This window comes from Pezoporus occidentalis, unplaced genomic scaffold, assembly GCF_034315485.1.
Source record: "Pezoporus occidentalis ecotype Australia unplaced genomic scaffold, CSIRO_AGI_Poc_V1 ctg118, whole genome shotgun sequence".
In the NCBI taxonomy this organism is placed as follows: Eukaryota; Metazoa; Chordata; class Aves; order Psittaciformes; family Psittacidae; genus Pezoporus; species Pezoporus occidentalis.
The window spans coordinates 5,227,366-5,242,591 of NW_026912972.1; the positions used below are offsets into that span (position 1 = coordinate 5,227,366).

Genomic DNA, 15,226 nt, shown 5'->3' on the forward strand with positions numbered 1-15,226 from the left:
TTCTTTACTGTAAGGGTGGTGAGGCGCTGGCACAGGTTGCCCAGAGAAGTAGTGAATGCTCCACCCCTGGCAGTGTTCAAGGCCAGGCTGGACAGACCCTTGGGTAACACGGACTTGTGTGAGACATCCCTGCCCATAGCAAGGGGTTGGAACTAAATGATCTTTAGGTCCTTTCTAACCCAAGCCATTTTATAATTCTATGATCCCTTGGATTCAATCCCTTCAGATTCTAGCTGAAGAAACCTTTAACCTTTGAAGATTTGAGTGTTGGAAGGAACACTGCGCTTTGTGGTCCGACACACTCGCTCAGTCATCACCAAGCAGCAGCAGGGAGTCTAACCCAGAGTGAGTTTATCGGATGTGATTTATATTTGTCTGTCTAAGAAGTCACAACACAGAATGAAAATATTTACTGCTACTTTCTAAGCAAAATGTTTAACTATATTGTGTACACACAACCTTCTCACCTCCTTTCTCATCTTTCCCATACTCACACAGCATTACTTTAAACTTCATGCCTTTGATTTGTTAAACAGCCAAAGACAAACATGCCTGTGTCATGACATGATGACGATACTGTTCCTCTTCAACTACGTGCATCTGCCCACTTCCAGCTTGGTTCACATCTGTTTATCAGTAACAAATTAAGCTGCCTATTTTTTGTAGAAAATCTTTATGATAATGTTAGGACTTTTGATCTCTCTGCAAACACTAAACCCCGCCATCAAATCTATGGGATAAGATCAATTTTGAAGCAGGGTATTTTTTACACACATGAGGAATGGTCCTAATAGAATCATAGGATAGTTTGGGTTGGAAGCAACCTTAAAGCTCATCTAATTCCAAACATCCTGCCATGGGCAAAGACACCTTCTGCTAGACCAGGTTAAAGCCCCAAATAGATGACTGGCCTATCCCTTATCTGTGATAAGAGAATATTTAATTGCCATGGCAATTGAATTGCTGTGACACTGTAACATTCATGTATACTGAAACTCACATGTGACCTTGGAGAAAGGGACCTCCATAGCTACATGGGAATGAGGGAGCAGGGCCAGGAGGAAAATGCCAGCTGAGACTTTCCTCTACCCTTTTCACACCTGCAAGATCAATGCCCATGCTAGCCCCACACTTATTGCAACAAACAGGTGAGGACAGTAAGTGTTACAGTTCCTGGCAGCACAGCCCCAATCTTGAGGAGTGTCTCCAAAGCCCACAGGAGTAATTAGTCCTATTGATTTTAACGGGATTACTCAGACATGCTCCAGACATTAGTGCTGGAGCAGAACTAATGGTTCAGTGTTGCACTCCCTATTCCACTGTTGCCTTTCATATCATAAAAGCCATTTTTAAACCCATTCCAGAGAGAGCAGGCAGTCTCTTTCACCCTCTTTTTAGCCAGCCAGCAGAACTGCCACTGACTTCTTCAATTTCACCTGTTGAGCAGTCAGCACTCAAAGAAGAGGTTCCCTGAGCTTACCCCCAAGTTGCAAGACACCAAAAGGCCTCAGTATCTATTGGATCAGAGTCACACTGGCACACAGCACAGTGAAACCAGCCACTACACACGCTAGTAATGGCAATCTGGTGTTAGGCCAAGTCTCAGTGTCGCTGGAGAATGCACATTCCCCCTCTGCCTTCCTATTATGCTTTAAGCAGTCTCACCCTTAGCCATATTCCTTCCCTCATATGAATTATGAGGGATTTTCTTATTTCCCCTGTATAAATTATGTAACAAAAATGTTGCATCTCTTGCACATACATCAGTTTCCCTGTGTACCTCACAGCCTACTCTGATTTAGAAATCATATGCCAGTTCCAACATCCTGTTTCTCAAAATGAAAGTTCAGCAGGACCCCAGATAAATCCATTCCCCCCAAGATGCCCAGTGTGGCTGGGGGAGATTCAAGAGCTTGCATTTTCCATCTTTACAGCGACAGCATCGTTGTTTCCCCTAGTGTCTCAATAACACGATGTCCTCAGCTGTCTGCCTACAACAGTGAGATCAAAACAGCAGAAAACTCACTGCGAGACTCCTCTCTGTATTGATGGCCTCAATGGTGGAAGCATTTCGTTGCCTAATTCTTCCCTTGAGCAATTCAGGCTCTTTAAATAAGACCAGCCCAGAGCAGACAGCATCTGCTTCCATGCTTATTAAGACCAGGAAAGCTAGTTCTGCTCTCCCACAGACCTTCACCTCCCACCCCCTGATTTAATAAATTCAAAATCAGCACTTGAATGTGATTGTGTTGGTTTCGTGTACTGATCAGGGATATCAGAAAGATCAGAGAGCATAAAAATTGCAAAGGAGTAGGAGAAGTAAAGGGAGGAGAAAGAACCCCCAAACCAAGCAAAAGAACAAAGGAGGGAGAAGGAAACCTCCTAAGAGGTATTGCAAATTTGGGTTGAGATGGTGAAATGACAAAGCTGATAAGCAGGGATGGCACTGGAGGTTGACTGTATTGTGGAGGGATGCTACACTGCCTGAAGCACAAACACACCAAGAGAGAGAAGAGAAACTGTGCACTAGTCCTTTTCCTACGGGGCTTTTACAAGCAGTATTTAACGCAGAAAAGGCTAATTTGGTCTTGTTGCAATAGAGCCAACTTGCTCTTGTCTAAATAAGCAGCAGGGCACTACACAAACAGGACCTGAGAAGAGATTCAGGATATTCCCAGCAAGAACCTGGAACCTAAAAGCTTAAATCCATATCTAGACTCTTGAAAAAAAAGCCCAAAACGGCACAAAAGCTGTGTTTACTAAACCAACGTGTCAATAGTGAGTGCCTCCATGTAGTCTCCAGAGTCCAGGTTTAGATTCTTTAAACAAAAGTGAACTTTCCAGAAACACACACATCAACAACTGCTCACTTCAGCCCAAGCTCAACTGTTCAGCATGTTTGGAAAATAAGTTTGCATTTCTAGGTCCCACCATTGGTATTCAACTGCCTCAGGGAGTCAGAATTAAGCGACTGCCCCAATGCCCTGTTGTAATTCAGTAAGGAGGAAAAAAGCCCCAACAGTGGCAACTCAGGAGCTCCAACTCTAAACGTCCTTCAGCCACCCCTCACAAGGTGGAAGAGTCTGTAGAAAGCATCAGGGATGTGGAGATGTGTGTGTTTGGAAAAGGGGAGAAAATTGACAGAAAAGAAGGGGAGGAAAATGAAGCAAAGTAAAGGAAAACGAGGACTGGGGCTGCTCCACCACAGTCAAATGGTGAAGGAGATCTGGAAGTCTGATGTACTTGTAAAGAGTAGGTTGAAGCCTTGGGATGGATTATGCCTTGCATAAATACCTATGACTTCTCCAAATGAATGGAGTGGCCTATGTAGCTGAGCCACCAACTCAACTCCCTGTAATTAGCATGGGAACCTATTCATTTTTCCATACTATTAGGAAAAGAAATTATTTCAGGTCCCTCCAACTGTGAAAAAAAAATCCTTTAAAGTGCAAGCATCTTTTCAGAGCTTTCTCATCTCCAGGATGGTATCTCAGAGGAAGAACAGTGCTGTGGTCAGCTTGCTTCATGCCATCTACCCTCACATATGTACTAGCAGACACAGCCATCACTCACGTTGAGAATCAACCCAGCTCAAGATCTTTCTCTGTTCCTGGAAGAAACTGTGGACAAAGTCAATGTAGGGGTTTCTGCATCAGAGCAACATGCTGGGATTGAGGCAGGGAATTGTCAGAGCTGAAAGTGGTTTGACATCCTTAGTTATGCAGACCCCCAGGGCAGGACCCCCTGAACTCATCTACCACCACATTGCTGCAACAGCCAAAGGGGCATGGGTGATGGAGAGTGACAGGCACTGCCTGTCATGTGCTTGGCAGAACCTTGCACCCATCACAACCAGCTGCCTTACCTGCTTCCTCAGTGCTATGGGAAAGCAGATGCTATCTGCATTTATCCTTTTAAGCAATATAGAGTATCCTCCTTTTTTTGACACTGCTCTAACCAGGGCAATTTATGCCTCAGTTACTTCTAACATGGCAACAGTCCTCAGCAAAGAAGTCATAGAAAAGGTGTGTCTGCAGGTACCACAAGCCACAGCCTCTCTCCTAAGGATTCTCAGATCTCCACTGTGATTCATACTAATTTTCCCAGCCAATTCTGGACCTGTTCAAATCCTAGCTACCTATCACAGTAACACTGGATGAAGTGTAGTTCAGAGACTCCCCTCTCCTGGGCCCTCTCCCAGGAGCACTGGAGTCAAGAATGAGAGCAGAGTATTTGCTCCTACATAGTTATGTAGAAGCTGCTCCTACATAATTGTGCATGCAGCTCTGGCTCTAAACTAGACCACAGCAGCTATGCTGGTACTGGCCAACATTCTAGTGCTCAACTATTAGGATATTCCCCACAAATATTAGCTGCAAAGAGCAGCCTTGTGGAGCACTGCTACTGAGTCCATCACAAATACCTTTGAATGAATGCAATACACCCTGCAGGCGTATCCACAATGGTGATGAAATCCAGGTGGAAGTTGTGGGAGGAGTTGTTTCACTGAGAAACACTGAGAACATTTTTCACTGAAAATGTTCAGGGAACAAATTCCCTGGCAGAACTGATGGATTTAAGGCCAGAGTCAAGAGCACAGTTTCTTTCTATGCAGAATGAGGTATGGCTTTAAGAGCCTACTGGCTGTCCCTTGGAAAGCCAAAGGAGCAGAGCCGAGTGGTGTCTAGCACTGAAGAGTAGGGTTTCTGAGTGAGTGGACTGCTAATCACATCCAGAAGAGCTTCTGTGGAGGATAACGACGAGGAAAACTCACAAGACGGGAAAGAAGGGGAACAGAAAAGGAAGAAAGCAGGCAGGGAGGGTGTAACAGTGCTAGTTAAAGCCAGGAGTGTAATTGGGCTTCTCTGTAGACTGAGTGGGTTGAGACCTGAGGAACAGATTGTATCTCATATACAGCTCCCATACCTTGCAAAAACCAGTAGTGATGGAAAGGGACTTTTATCCCTACTCACTGCAGAGAACAGGTGATAGAGGCACAGAAGACTGGAAGATACCATCAAACCCAGTTCAGTGGCTTTCACACTGCAGGCTTCCAGTCCAGAGCTTATTCTACATGTATGTGACACATCCCAATACCTCCTAGCAAATACAGATGCTGTAACAGCAAGGTCAAAAAGCCACAGCTGTGATGTGCATAGTAAGTTGGATGGGGATTTTGTCTGGTTAGACTCTCAGATCATCACAGGAACTGGGTATGCAAAGAGAGAGAAATCTTTCCAATTTCTCCTGACAACAATCTCTGCTGACCTGGGTATATATCATCAGACAGATGCCTGGGAGAAAGGAGAGAGGTGTTTTTTTCCTCTAGATGCTTTAGTTGTGAAGAAAATTACATAACAGATGGATTTCAGCTCCTTGTTTTCTTCAGCTCTGAGTTTTCCTTTGAGCATCCTCTTGATGGGTGACATTTAATTGACATGGCATTTCCCTTCGGACTTTAGTCTGGCACAAGCTCCCCTTGCACTAGGTACTACACATCATTCAAAGCAACTTGCTCTTGTGGGAAGCTCTTGCCACTTGCTCGTTCTTGATTGATATTTGCTTGGTAATTTCTCTATATATCGAATGTGTATTAGACATCCTTCAGAAGACCTTACTGTCTTCAATTTGAGCTATTTTAACTGAGCAAGTAATAGATTTCATGATATTTCTGTGGCACTCAATACATGAGAGAAACTTACAGACTCTGATTTTCTGTGGGGTTATCACTAAGGTCCCAAAACTTAGCATTTGAGTAGTTCCTTCTATCTCCGTGTCATTGATTCTGGGCTTCTTGACTTTTTTGGTCCACCTACAGTAATTTCATGACAGCAGAACTGAAACAGCTTCTTATCACTACTTAATGGTTGTGTTTTTTAAGGCAGGTGTTGGAACTCAGCATAAAGTGGATTTTATTCCTGTTCAAGATGAACAGAAAACCCCCTCCTGTAATAGTTTTCCTAGATGTGTCCAAAGTTCTAATAGAAAAGAATGTTCACAAATACTTTCTCTATTGCTTTTCAAGCAAAAAGTTGATACATTTTTTCCAAGTGTCAAAAAAAAAATTAATTTATTAATAGTCAAGAGGCTATCCTTATTTAACTAGAAAAGCAGCATAAACTGGTTGTTTGATGCTCTGGTTAACGTTCTTCTCCATCCCCTTGGGATTCTTAGGTGGCATCTGAATATCTGGATCACAAGAATACATCACAATCATTATTTTCCAGCATCTCTTTCAATAGAGAGTTACTATTATCCACTTCTAAGGTAGACAGACTTGCGTACTTTGTGATACTTGTCTCAAAATAGAATCTACCTATGGAAGAAAAGGGGATGAGTCCAAAGATCCTGCCCAATCTCCCCCTTTCCTGCAAAGCACAACTGACAGAGCTACTTGCTCTTCCTAAGAACATTCCTTCTAATCCATTAATTCAAAGATGCAATCATCCAGAGCCAAAGTGCTCCAAATAAAAATAAATTCAAACTAATAGCCATGTAGAGTAAAAAAAATCATATTTTACCATTCAGCTGGCTCTCTTGACATTCTTCTTACTTGATTTATCTGGGGCAGAAAGCACAACCAATGGAGCAGCGTGGGAGGACTGCCATTTCCACACTTGGCAAGACCTGGGGCTTTCACAAAGTACCTCCTCCTGTCTTTCCTGCTTCAACTGGTTCAAGGGAATTGCATAGAACCACAGAATGGTTTGGGTTGGAAGGGTCCTTAAAGCTCATCCAGTTCAAACCCCCTGCCACAGGCACAGAAACCTTCCATTAGACCAGTTGTTCCAAGCCCCATCCAACCTGGCCTTGAACACTGCTGGGGATGGGGCAGCCAGTTTCTCTGGGCACCCTCTTCCAGGGCCTTAGCACCCTCAAGTCTGGGAGAACTTACAAAGGATATAACTGGCCTTTTACTAACAGAGATGGGCTTTGAGTCAAAAGACCACCCTAAGACACCAAGGATATTTCTCCATTAAATATTTCCTATGACACTTTTGATAGTTATTTATGCAGCCTTCCCATCCCTGATTACAACCTGAGGTACACAAACTTTTAGTCAGATTAGGCTGCAAGCACTCTGGGACAAGGGCTATCCTAAATGCGTATCTAGTATTTTTCACAGTGGCCGTTTCTCACAAATTATACAGAAGCAATGACTTTAATCAGAGTATAACGTCACTGAGGTGAGTATTTCCAGCATGTTATACACACGATGGCTACAAAGACTGGAAGAAGATTCCTCACAGCTGTATTTTACACGCTTGATGGCTACAAAGACTGGAAGCCAACTGCTTGCCCTCACTGCTGCCAGACACTGCCTCTTCTCCCCCTGCAGCAGTCTCCCTGCCCTAAATATACAAATCCAAAGTTGCCCATGTCAGGGCTTTATTCTTATCAAGTTGACAACAGCCTGATGTAGGTCGTCCCTGTTGGTGTCTCTCCTGTCAATCAGCTGGTGCATGGTAATTTTTGAGGTCCTATTCCTACCCTGTGCTGGGAAACTGTGGCTCTCAATAATATCTCTTCACAGCTTTGTGTTGCAGCACAAGGATGTGATTCAGCAGGCTAGCTGTGCAACATGAAGCAAGAATCTTGCATACCTTTTAGGGTGTCTGCAACAAGGAACCCCTCTATTGAGCAGAAGAGGTGTATGAATGAAGAGTGTAGCTCAGTGATTGATTCCTCCCAACACAAAGGCAGGCTACCACTGGAAAGAGGGTCTCAGCCCTTTTACTCACTCCTCTCCCCTTCCTTCAGGCTGCACTTCTGAGGCCACAGACAGCAGAATCAGAGATTTCACCCAATTCAAAATTAACACTGTGAAAAGGAAAAAGGCTTCCATTTGGATAAGCTCTTTGCTCTGTTTTACTATATCGCTTCATGAACAAATGTGCCCAGGGCTGGGACATGCTGCTTCTGATGACAGTGACCACTCACTAAATCAGTGTGTTTTAGAGCAGATCAAGGTGCACCCATGCTCTGAAATGCAGACGTGTTCTCTTGACCCAGGAAGTAAGGCTTGCAAGCACAAAACAGCTTGTGCAAACTCTTCACTCATTTAACCACCAACAGATATTCACCCACCCAAAAAGCTGTTCTTTGACTTGCTAGAAAGTGCTCACAGAGTTACATCATCAGGTCCCAGGAGCCAAAAATGGTACCACTCTTCAGCTGAGCCTTAGTAGCAAGCTGCCTAAATTGGTACTTCTTGCCAGTAACACACACAAGGTAAAATCCTTCATGTTGACCAATCTCATGTTTGTTACCTTACCTTCATAATCACACTTGAAGCCTATGCCCTTACTCATTTTACTGAAGATCTCCACCAACTGCCCTCTTGTCCATCAATTTATTATGTAAATTCATACTGCTGTCAGCAACAGCACTGAGTGCCTCTCAGTGAGACAGTGCTTTGAAGTTGTTTTCTAATAATAAAGCTAATTGGAAAAAATAAAATAGAAACAACCTCAGAGGAACACACACATTTTATTTACAGCATTCTGCATTCCAGGAAATCTCCACTGGAAACTATAAAGAACCCAATTTGTAAAAGTAACAAAACACATCAAATTAACACATCAGTCATTGAAATGAGACCGAAATCCCAAAGACATAAAAACAAACCAGTTACTTACAGTTTGGCTGTGGTTCTGGAGGGAATTTGAGACGGATAATGGCCAAGATTATGAAAACAACCACAGGCCAGGAAATTAAAATGAACGACCATACCTATAAAACAGCAATGAAAATAGATTGGTTATGTTTGTCACATGGATGTGTCACAGAACTTGGCTGGAATGTGCAAGTGCTGCCCTAAATGAGTAATGAGATGCTCTGTAAATCACTCCTGTCTTGGTATACATACAATTAAACCCAAGTATTATCTATGCAGGAAGAAAAGACTATGTAAGATTTTAAGAACAAATAACAAGTCTGAAAGAAACACAAGCCTTTCTGGGCTTCAGTTTGGCTGATGATTATAAGAGGACAACACAGCTTTAAGACACTGCTATGTAATAACAAAAGCACACTGAGATGTATAAGACTTTTGGAAGCAGTGGTCACAAGATAAAAGAGCTGAAGTGTGAAAGGTTGTTTTCACTTTCAGTGACTGTCGCTGCTCAAACAATGGGTAAAAATGACTTTGATTGAATTATACCCCAAAATGTAAGGTTTTGACAAGTAAATTGGCAACTCTACAGCACTTTTTTCCCCAAAAAGTTTCACTGTTCTTCACAAACAGTAGTTGAGTCTCACAGCGGAGCTGAAAGAAAGGATGTTTTCATAGTATTCATCAAAAAGAAGTGCAACTCAAAGCAGAGGGAAGGAAGGTATTTGTGGAATTGTGTAATGAGTCAACTGGAGAAGTCACATTTGAGCACCAATCACTCACCAGGATCCTTCATATGAGCTTCTGACCCCAGCAGCCCAAATCCCTGGCACCTTTCTATTTAGAGCTGAGATGGAAGAGATGCTATAAAATTGGCCTAGCATTTTGGAAAACCCATGAACATTTATAGAGGTCTTGCCTCTGACACAGGGTTGACTGTCTCAGTGGATGAGAATGAAGAAAATATAGCTTGTTAATCATCTACTATAGTAAACCAACCTAGGCAGAAGCTCCAAAGTCAGTCTTAAAAGTGCATGCCTTGGAGTTTTGTAAGCTAGGAAAATGCAATTATTTAAATCAGCAACTGCTTTTGCACTAGCTGGCTACTGCATAGAGCTTTCCATCCACCAGTAGTTAAGCTCAAACTACCGTGTGTTGCAAAATTGCTGTGCTATTTTCATGCCAATTTTGGAAGCTGCAAAGATGCCTTTCTTCAAAATCATCCCATTTTTCACTGTTGCATTGCTATTTTTTTTCCAGATCAGCACATATTACCCCAAACTGGTTTTCCAATGTAATTCCAAGCCCATAAGTGTTTTCATTTCCTGAAACACTCACTGGAACATAAAAACAGACAGACAAACAAACAAATCCTGGAGAGCAATTCAGCTTAAAGATGGTTGTTTCACAGCAACTCCATCCCTACCATCCCTGATGAGATGACACAGCCTTTGAATTAGGAGTAAGATTCATGCCTCAAAAGCACACAACTGAAAAACATCAAACCACAAGGCACCTCCCCACACATCCCTTCAGAGAAGATGCTCCTCTACATGATCCAGCTTGCACTCTACCTCTGGGTCCGTGCCTCCATCCTCACACCCTACCTTCAACATTCAGCAACATTTTAGCTTTCACAGACAGTACTTTTACTGTTTTTATATATACAACTTCTAACAAGACTGACCACAGAAACTAATATATTTTCATTTTTCTTATATCATATGATTTCTCTATAATCAGTCCCAAACATGCTGTTTAGCTCTGATTAATTCACAAGCAAACAGGATTATTAACACATCCTCCTTGTTTAGTACCATGTAGGCTAAAGTAAAATTATAGGGTAACAGCACAGAATCTGATATTAGTCAGAAGATGCCTAAAGGAAGGGCAAGAGATCTGTCATATTCTTGGGGCAAGAAATGATGCCGATTGTTTCTACTCGGGGAAATCTTTGTACCTCCCCATTTTAAGCTAAAACAGGGTTTATGCTCCCCACTTTCCACACAGCTCTTCCCTTAGTACCTCTGTCCTTTGATTCATTTGGAATTAGTAGCTGGGCACACGAGTTGCAACATAACAGCATTCCCATTGACGGGCACCTCTAGTTCACAAAACCCAAGACAACCACTTTGGCCAAACTGCTTGCAGGTGGAACATGTTGACTTGAATGGAGCCATAACCAATCTCAGTTTGGCTCTTGGGACATCAAGCTCTGTGAGGTAGGTTGCATAATCCTTTGGTTGCTGGATTATTCTGCTGCTAAAAGTAGATTTAATTTCTCAGACCATACTTAGCATTTCTGGATGCAGGCACACACTCTCCCTCCTCCTTCTGTTTAAACAACCACGTTGCCTAGAAGTGGCAGAGATGCAAGAGGCATTGATTTCCCCAGTTCCCCTTGGTACACAGGCCAAACCTTGCTCCTGAGAAGGTTGCCACCTAAGCTCATGACTGTTCCTGTCTCAGCAGGAGTAACCTCTATTGAGGCACTCCCTGGCCATGGATGCAGACCTGTAGCTGATTTCAACATATTGACAGCCAAGCAAGCTGTAGCTCTCCCCATGGCGCACAGATAGAGGCACTCTCTCCAGGGGATCTGCAGAAAGCTCACAGAGGAAATAAAGTGTAAGGCAAAAGGCAGAAGCAAATGTGTTTGTCAGCTCTGGAAAGGCTGACAAGCAGAGAAGAAAAGCACATGAGTCTGCAGGGGGGAGCTGACTGGTGTCAGCCATACCCATCAGACCAGTGAGGGCAGCCAACACCACTGCAGCAGCAGGAGCAACCTTCACTCCTAATCAGAAACTGAGCAGCACAACAGAACATTTTCTCACAAAACAAGCATGCTAAAATAAAGAAAAAAGCTTTCTAAAAGCCTGGTCTGTAAATGAAGGCAGACTACACATGTGAAAACAAGAAACACAAGCAGGAGAATAGAGAGATCAGGATGTCTGGGAGCAGAGATCTGGGTTTACCTCCTCACACCCTCTCCAGTGTAAGCAAGCTCCCTAACTTGGAGCAAGAGAAGGAAATGAAGGAGGGTTGCAGGGAATGCTTCCATAAAATAATCAGTACTTTGCCAGATTTTAATTGGCATTTCAATTCTATAGAATTGATATTTCAGCTCCTCAGGAAAACAGAATTAAAGCAAGTGAGACCATGAGGTCAGAAGTACAGGTAGGGCTTAGGTTACCATTGACTCTGGGGACAAAAGAGCTGAAAGAGATGCAATTTTTCTGCTTTTAACAAGGCTGTTAGGATTTCTCTTGAGAACTTAGAGGTAACTTGATGGGATTCCTCTGCATCCCAGAAAAAGTCTTCTGTATCCTTGACAGCAGTGAAAGATATTCTGAGGTGCACAGCACATCCACAGCTCCTACGGAGGATGATAAGGAGTCAGGTCAACTCAGCACCTAACTAGATCAGGCTCCAAAACCAAGAGGCAGGACAGGACTGGTAAGAATGCACCTTGCAGAAGCATGTGGTGATAGGAAGCCTTTCACTCCATCCTCAGATCACACCTTTCATGGCCATTTTTCTCTTGTCAGCATTTTCTGCACCCACCAAGGTTTCCATTAAGCAAAGCAAGTTTAAAACCCACCTCATTTGGATTACTACCAAGAGGACTTGTCGCAATGCAAGTCCGTAAGCTGCAGCATTGTTTAGGATGGCATCACAGTGCAGCTGTATTGAAATCAGACTGGAGCAAAACTACTGGCCAGGCTTTGTCTGGACACACAATGCCACCCAAAGGAACATATTCCTCCCTGGTGCTGCTGCAGTTCAGATTGATCTCTGGACATTGCTGTAAATGGTCTGCCCATGAGTTTGGGCATAGTTTTGTTTGCAGGGACTGCTGCCCAAGACATCAACAGTGACATCTGTAATACTTAATCCAGACTCCTGAGCCCTCATGCAAGACCTAATCACTTTGGCTTAAAAAGGCTCATCTTCACTTCCATGCCGTTCGCTTCCTTCCCTCTGCATCTATCACCTTCAAAGTATTTCTGTTTTAAAACTGTGACCTTCCTCTCCTGCAGTGCCCCCCTTGCTCCTCAATTCCTGTGATTTCCAGGCTCCCCCTGTCACACTCACCGGCTGCCTCTTGACACTGAGCCAGTTCTTCCAGAGCAGAATCCTCAAGTGCTGAGAGAGTGCAGCCATCCTTAGCTGAGCTGACCAAAAGCAAAGGGGCTGCGTGTTCTTCCTCCCCAGACTTAAGAAGCAAAAGCAGAGGCTCTAACCCAAATGGGCATCCAGTGTCCAATATCCAAGCCTCTTCCTCTTCCCCACAGCATAGCTCTAAAGCAGCTACTTCATCCACTTGTGGCTGCTGTACTCCCAGGAAATGTAGCTCTTGTCCTCACAGCAATAGCTTCTAGCAAATTCAACAGGTTCTTCTTCTCCAGGCAGGCAGGCAGGCGCAGCAGCCTGTCTCCACTTGTGTTAATTACAATATCCAGCCTCTCCTGGATGCTCCTTGTTCAAGCCCTAACCGATAAAATGGATAGCATTCCAAAAAGATGCTTCTGCTTAAACAAAAGGTGATGCATGCCTCCTCCCTCCCCATGATGAAACTGCTTGCCTGCCCACACACCGCTTCTGCTGGAGAGGTGTCATCAACAGCAAAGAGTTAGGCCACTTGCCAGGCCAGTTCGACTTCCCCAGTTTCACAGGGAATAGCTGGGAAGAAGAAAGTATCCATGGCTGCAGCACGCACCTTCCTGGCATTGCTGATTGGGAATCAGGGCTTTTTAATAATTCTGAATGTCTCAAACCTACCTGGCCAGGTAAATTAACTGAAAGAGTTAAAAAATATATTCAGGTGAAACTCCCGGACTGATCTAATTGCTCACGTTCCTGCATCTTCCCTTTCCTCTGGGAGATGAGTCCTGGGATTTTTCACTAATGGAATTTAATACAACACATCAAATCCATTGGGAATGGGATTGCAGGATCAGAGCTCACAAAAATTTCACAGCAGTGGTGTGGCTTGTACACTGGTATTATTCAACTGATCATGGAACTTTTCCAACTAGTGGTAATATACCTAAAAAAAGCCCAAACAAAACAAAAGCTAGAGATGAAAGGAAAGAGTAAACTGCAAGTACAGGGGGAAGCAATGATGGCAGAGGGGACTGCTCATTGCACAAAGGTCTGTAACAAATCCAAGATACAGACTTGTTTGATGAGTTCTGGTCATCCAGCAGAGCTCTGGTCCCCTCAGGAGAGGAGCATGTACTCTCAAGTACCCCATCTGATAACACTGAGATTGTGCTTAGGTAAGCTATGAAAGACTTCACTGCTCCAGCATATTTCATAAAAGAGATCAAAAAAGATTCTCCTCCATGGCATTTCTTCCAGCCACAAACAAAGTTTGTGCCTCAGAAACGAAAAACATCTTGAATAAGTCCTTGTCAAACTTCACCCAGGGACAAAGGCGGAAGCAGTAGCCCTGCCATCCAGGGTGATCTTGGAGCAGAAAAGCTTTGATCTAAGGGTTGCTAGAAGCAGTAAGTGAGAGTAAGAGAGAGGAAGAAAGATATGGTACTCAGTCAAGAGAAACAGCTTCTCTGGCTTGGTTAGGAACTACTTCACAGATGGGAATAGCAACAGAGATGGAGTAGTCCCTACCCCACATACCTTCAGTCTAAGTAGATTGAACATTCCAATGGTGGGAGTGGAGCTGGAGCTAAAATGAGTGTAAAAGGCTTCCCTGGTGTAGTTTTCATAGCAATGGAAAGAACCCAAACATCTGACCTCCCAGATCTACATTCACATTTTTCTACCAAAGTCCTTAGCAGAGTGAGGGATCTCATTTGGGTCTGAGTTGAGAACAAGCACAACTCCTCAAGACACTGTTTCAGTTCAGCTACACGTAAGAGGCGCAGCCAGATTCATTGCATTTGGTTCAAACACCATTTGTAAACTTGATTCAATTCTTTTCTGGAGCTGAAAAAAGAAATCCAAATATAGATAATTCTGCTTTGAGGGGGTAAGAGAGAAAAATCTATCATTTCACCATTTACTGGTTTGCCAAGATCTTTAAGGCAAATGTCTGATTGCTTCTCTTTGGTATTCACTCAAACAACTGCTTCAAAAGAACACTATGATTTGGATAATAATTTTCCCAAGCAAATGCACATCCTTACTTCCTTTGTGAACTGACTCAACAAACATTCCTCTTGGGAAGTACCCAAAGAGTAATTTGTTCAAGTTCACCACTGTAAAACCAGAATAACTCAATGCCAGCTGGCTTTAGAGCACCTGCACTCAAATCCCTAAACACCATAGCACTCCAGTTTGAGAACACAAGAACTGTATTAAGCCATTATATTCTTCTGCTTTTTAATTCCTCATTAGAGAACTCCAGCAGATGTCACAGGAGGCTGTGCAGCAACATTGTCACTCCTGGACAAAGTGGCCAGAGCAGACATGTCCCTGTGAAAATGTAAATGTGCCTATAGGCAGGAGGGGAGAAGAGGGAAAGGCCAAATTCTTCCTTTTCCCAGTAAATCCTCAGCTGGTTTCTTCTTCTGGGCTATACGGCAAATCATTGGTTCAGATCACAGGGAAGAAAAGCAGAATCTGCTTCTGTGACTGTGAAGCTGA

At 43.4% G+C, this 15,226-nt stretch overlaps 1 protein-coding gene across 1 annotated transcript in view; it reads right to left on the reverse strand.

The window, feature by feature from the left end:
- The window catches only part of ABCA12 (ATP binding cassette subfamily A member 12), an 85,767-nt gene extending 72,989 nt beyond the window's left edge, over nt 1-12,778 (reverse strand). Inside the window, exons 1-2 of the mRNA XM_062603527.1 lie at nt 12,710-12,778; nt 8,640-8,733 (exon numbers count right to left, since the gene is read on the reverse strand). Of these exons, the coding sequence (XP_062459511.1) occupies nt 8,640-8,733; nt 12,710-12,778 (163 nt within the window). The remainder of the gene's footprint in view (nt 1-8,639; nt 8,734-12,709) is intronic.
- Between the last annotated feature and the right edge of the window lie 2,448 nt (nt 12,779-15,226).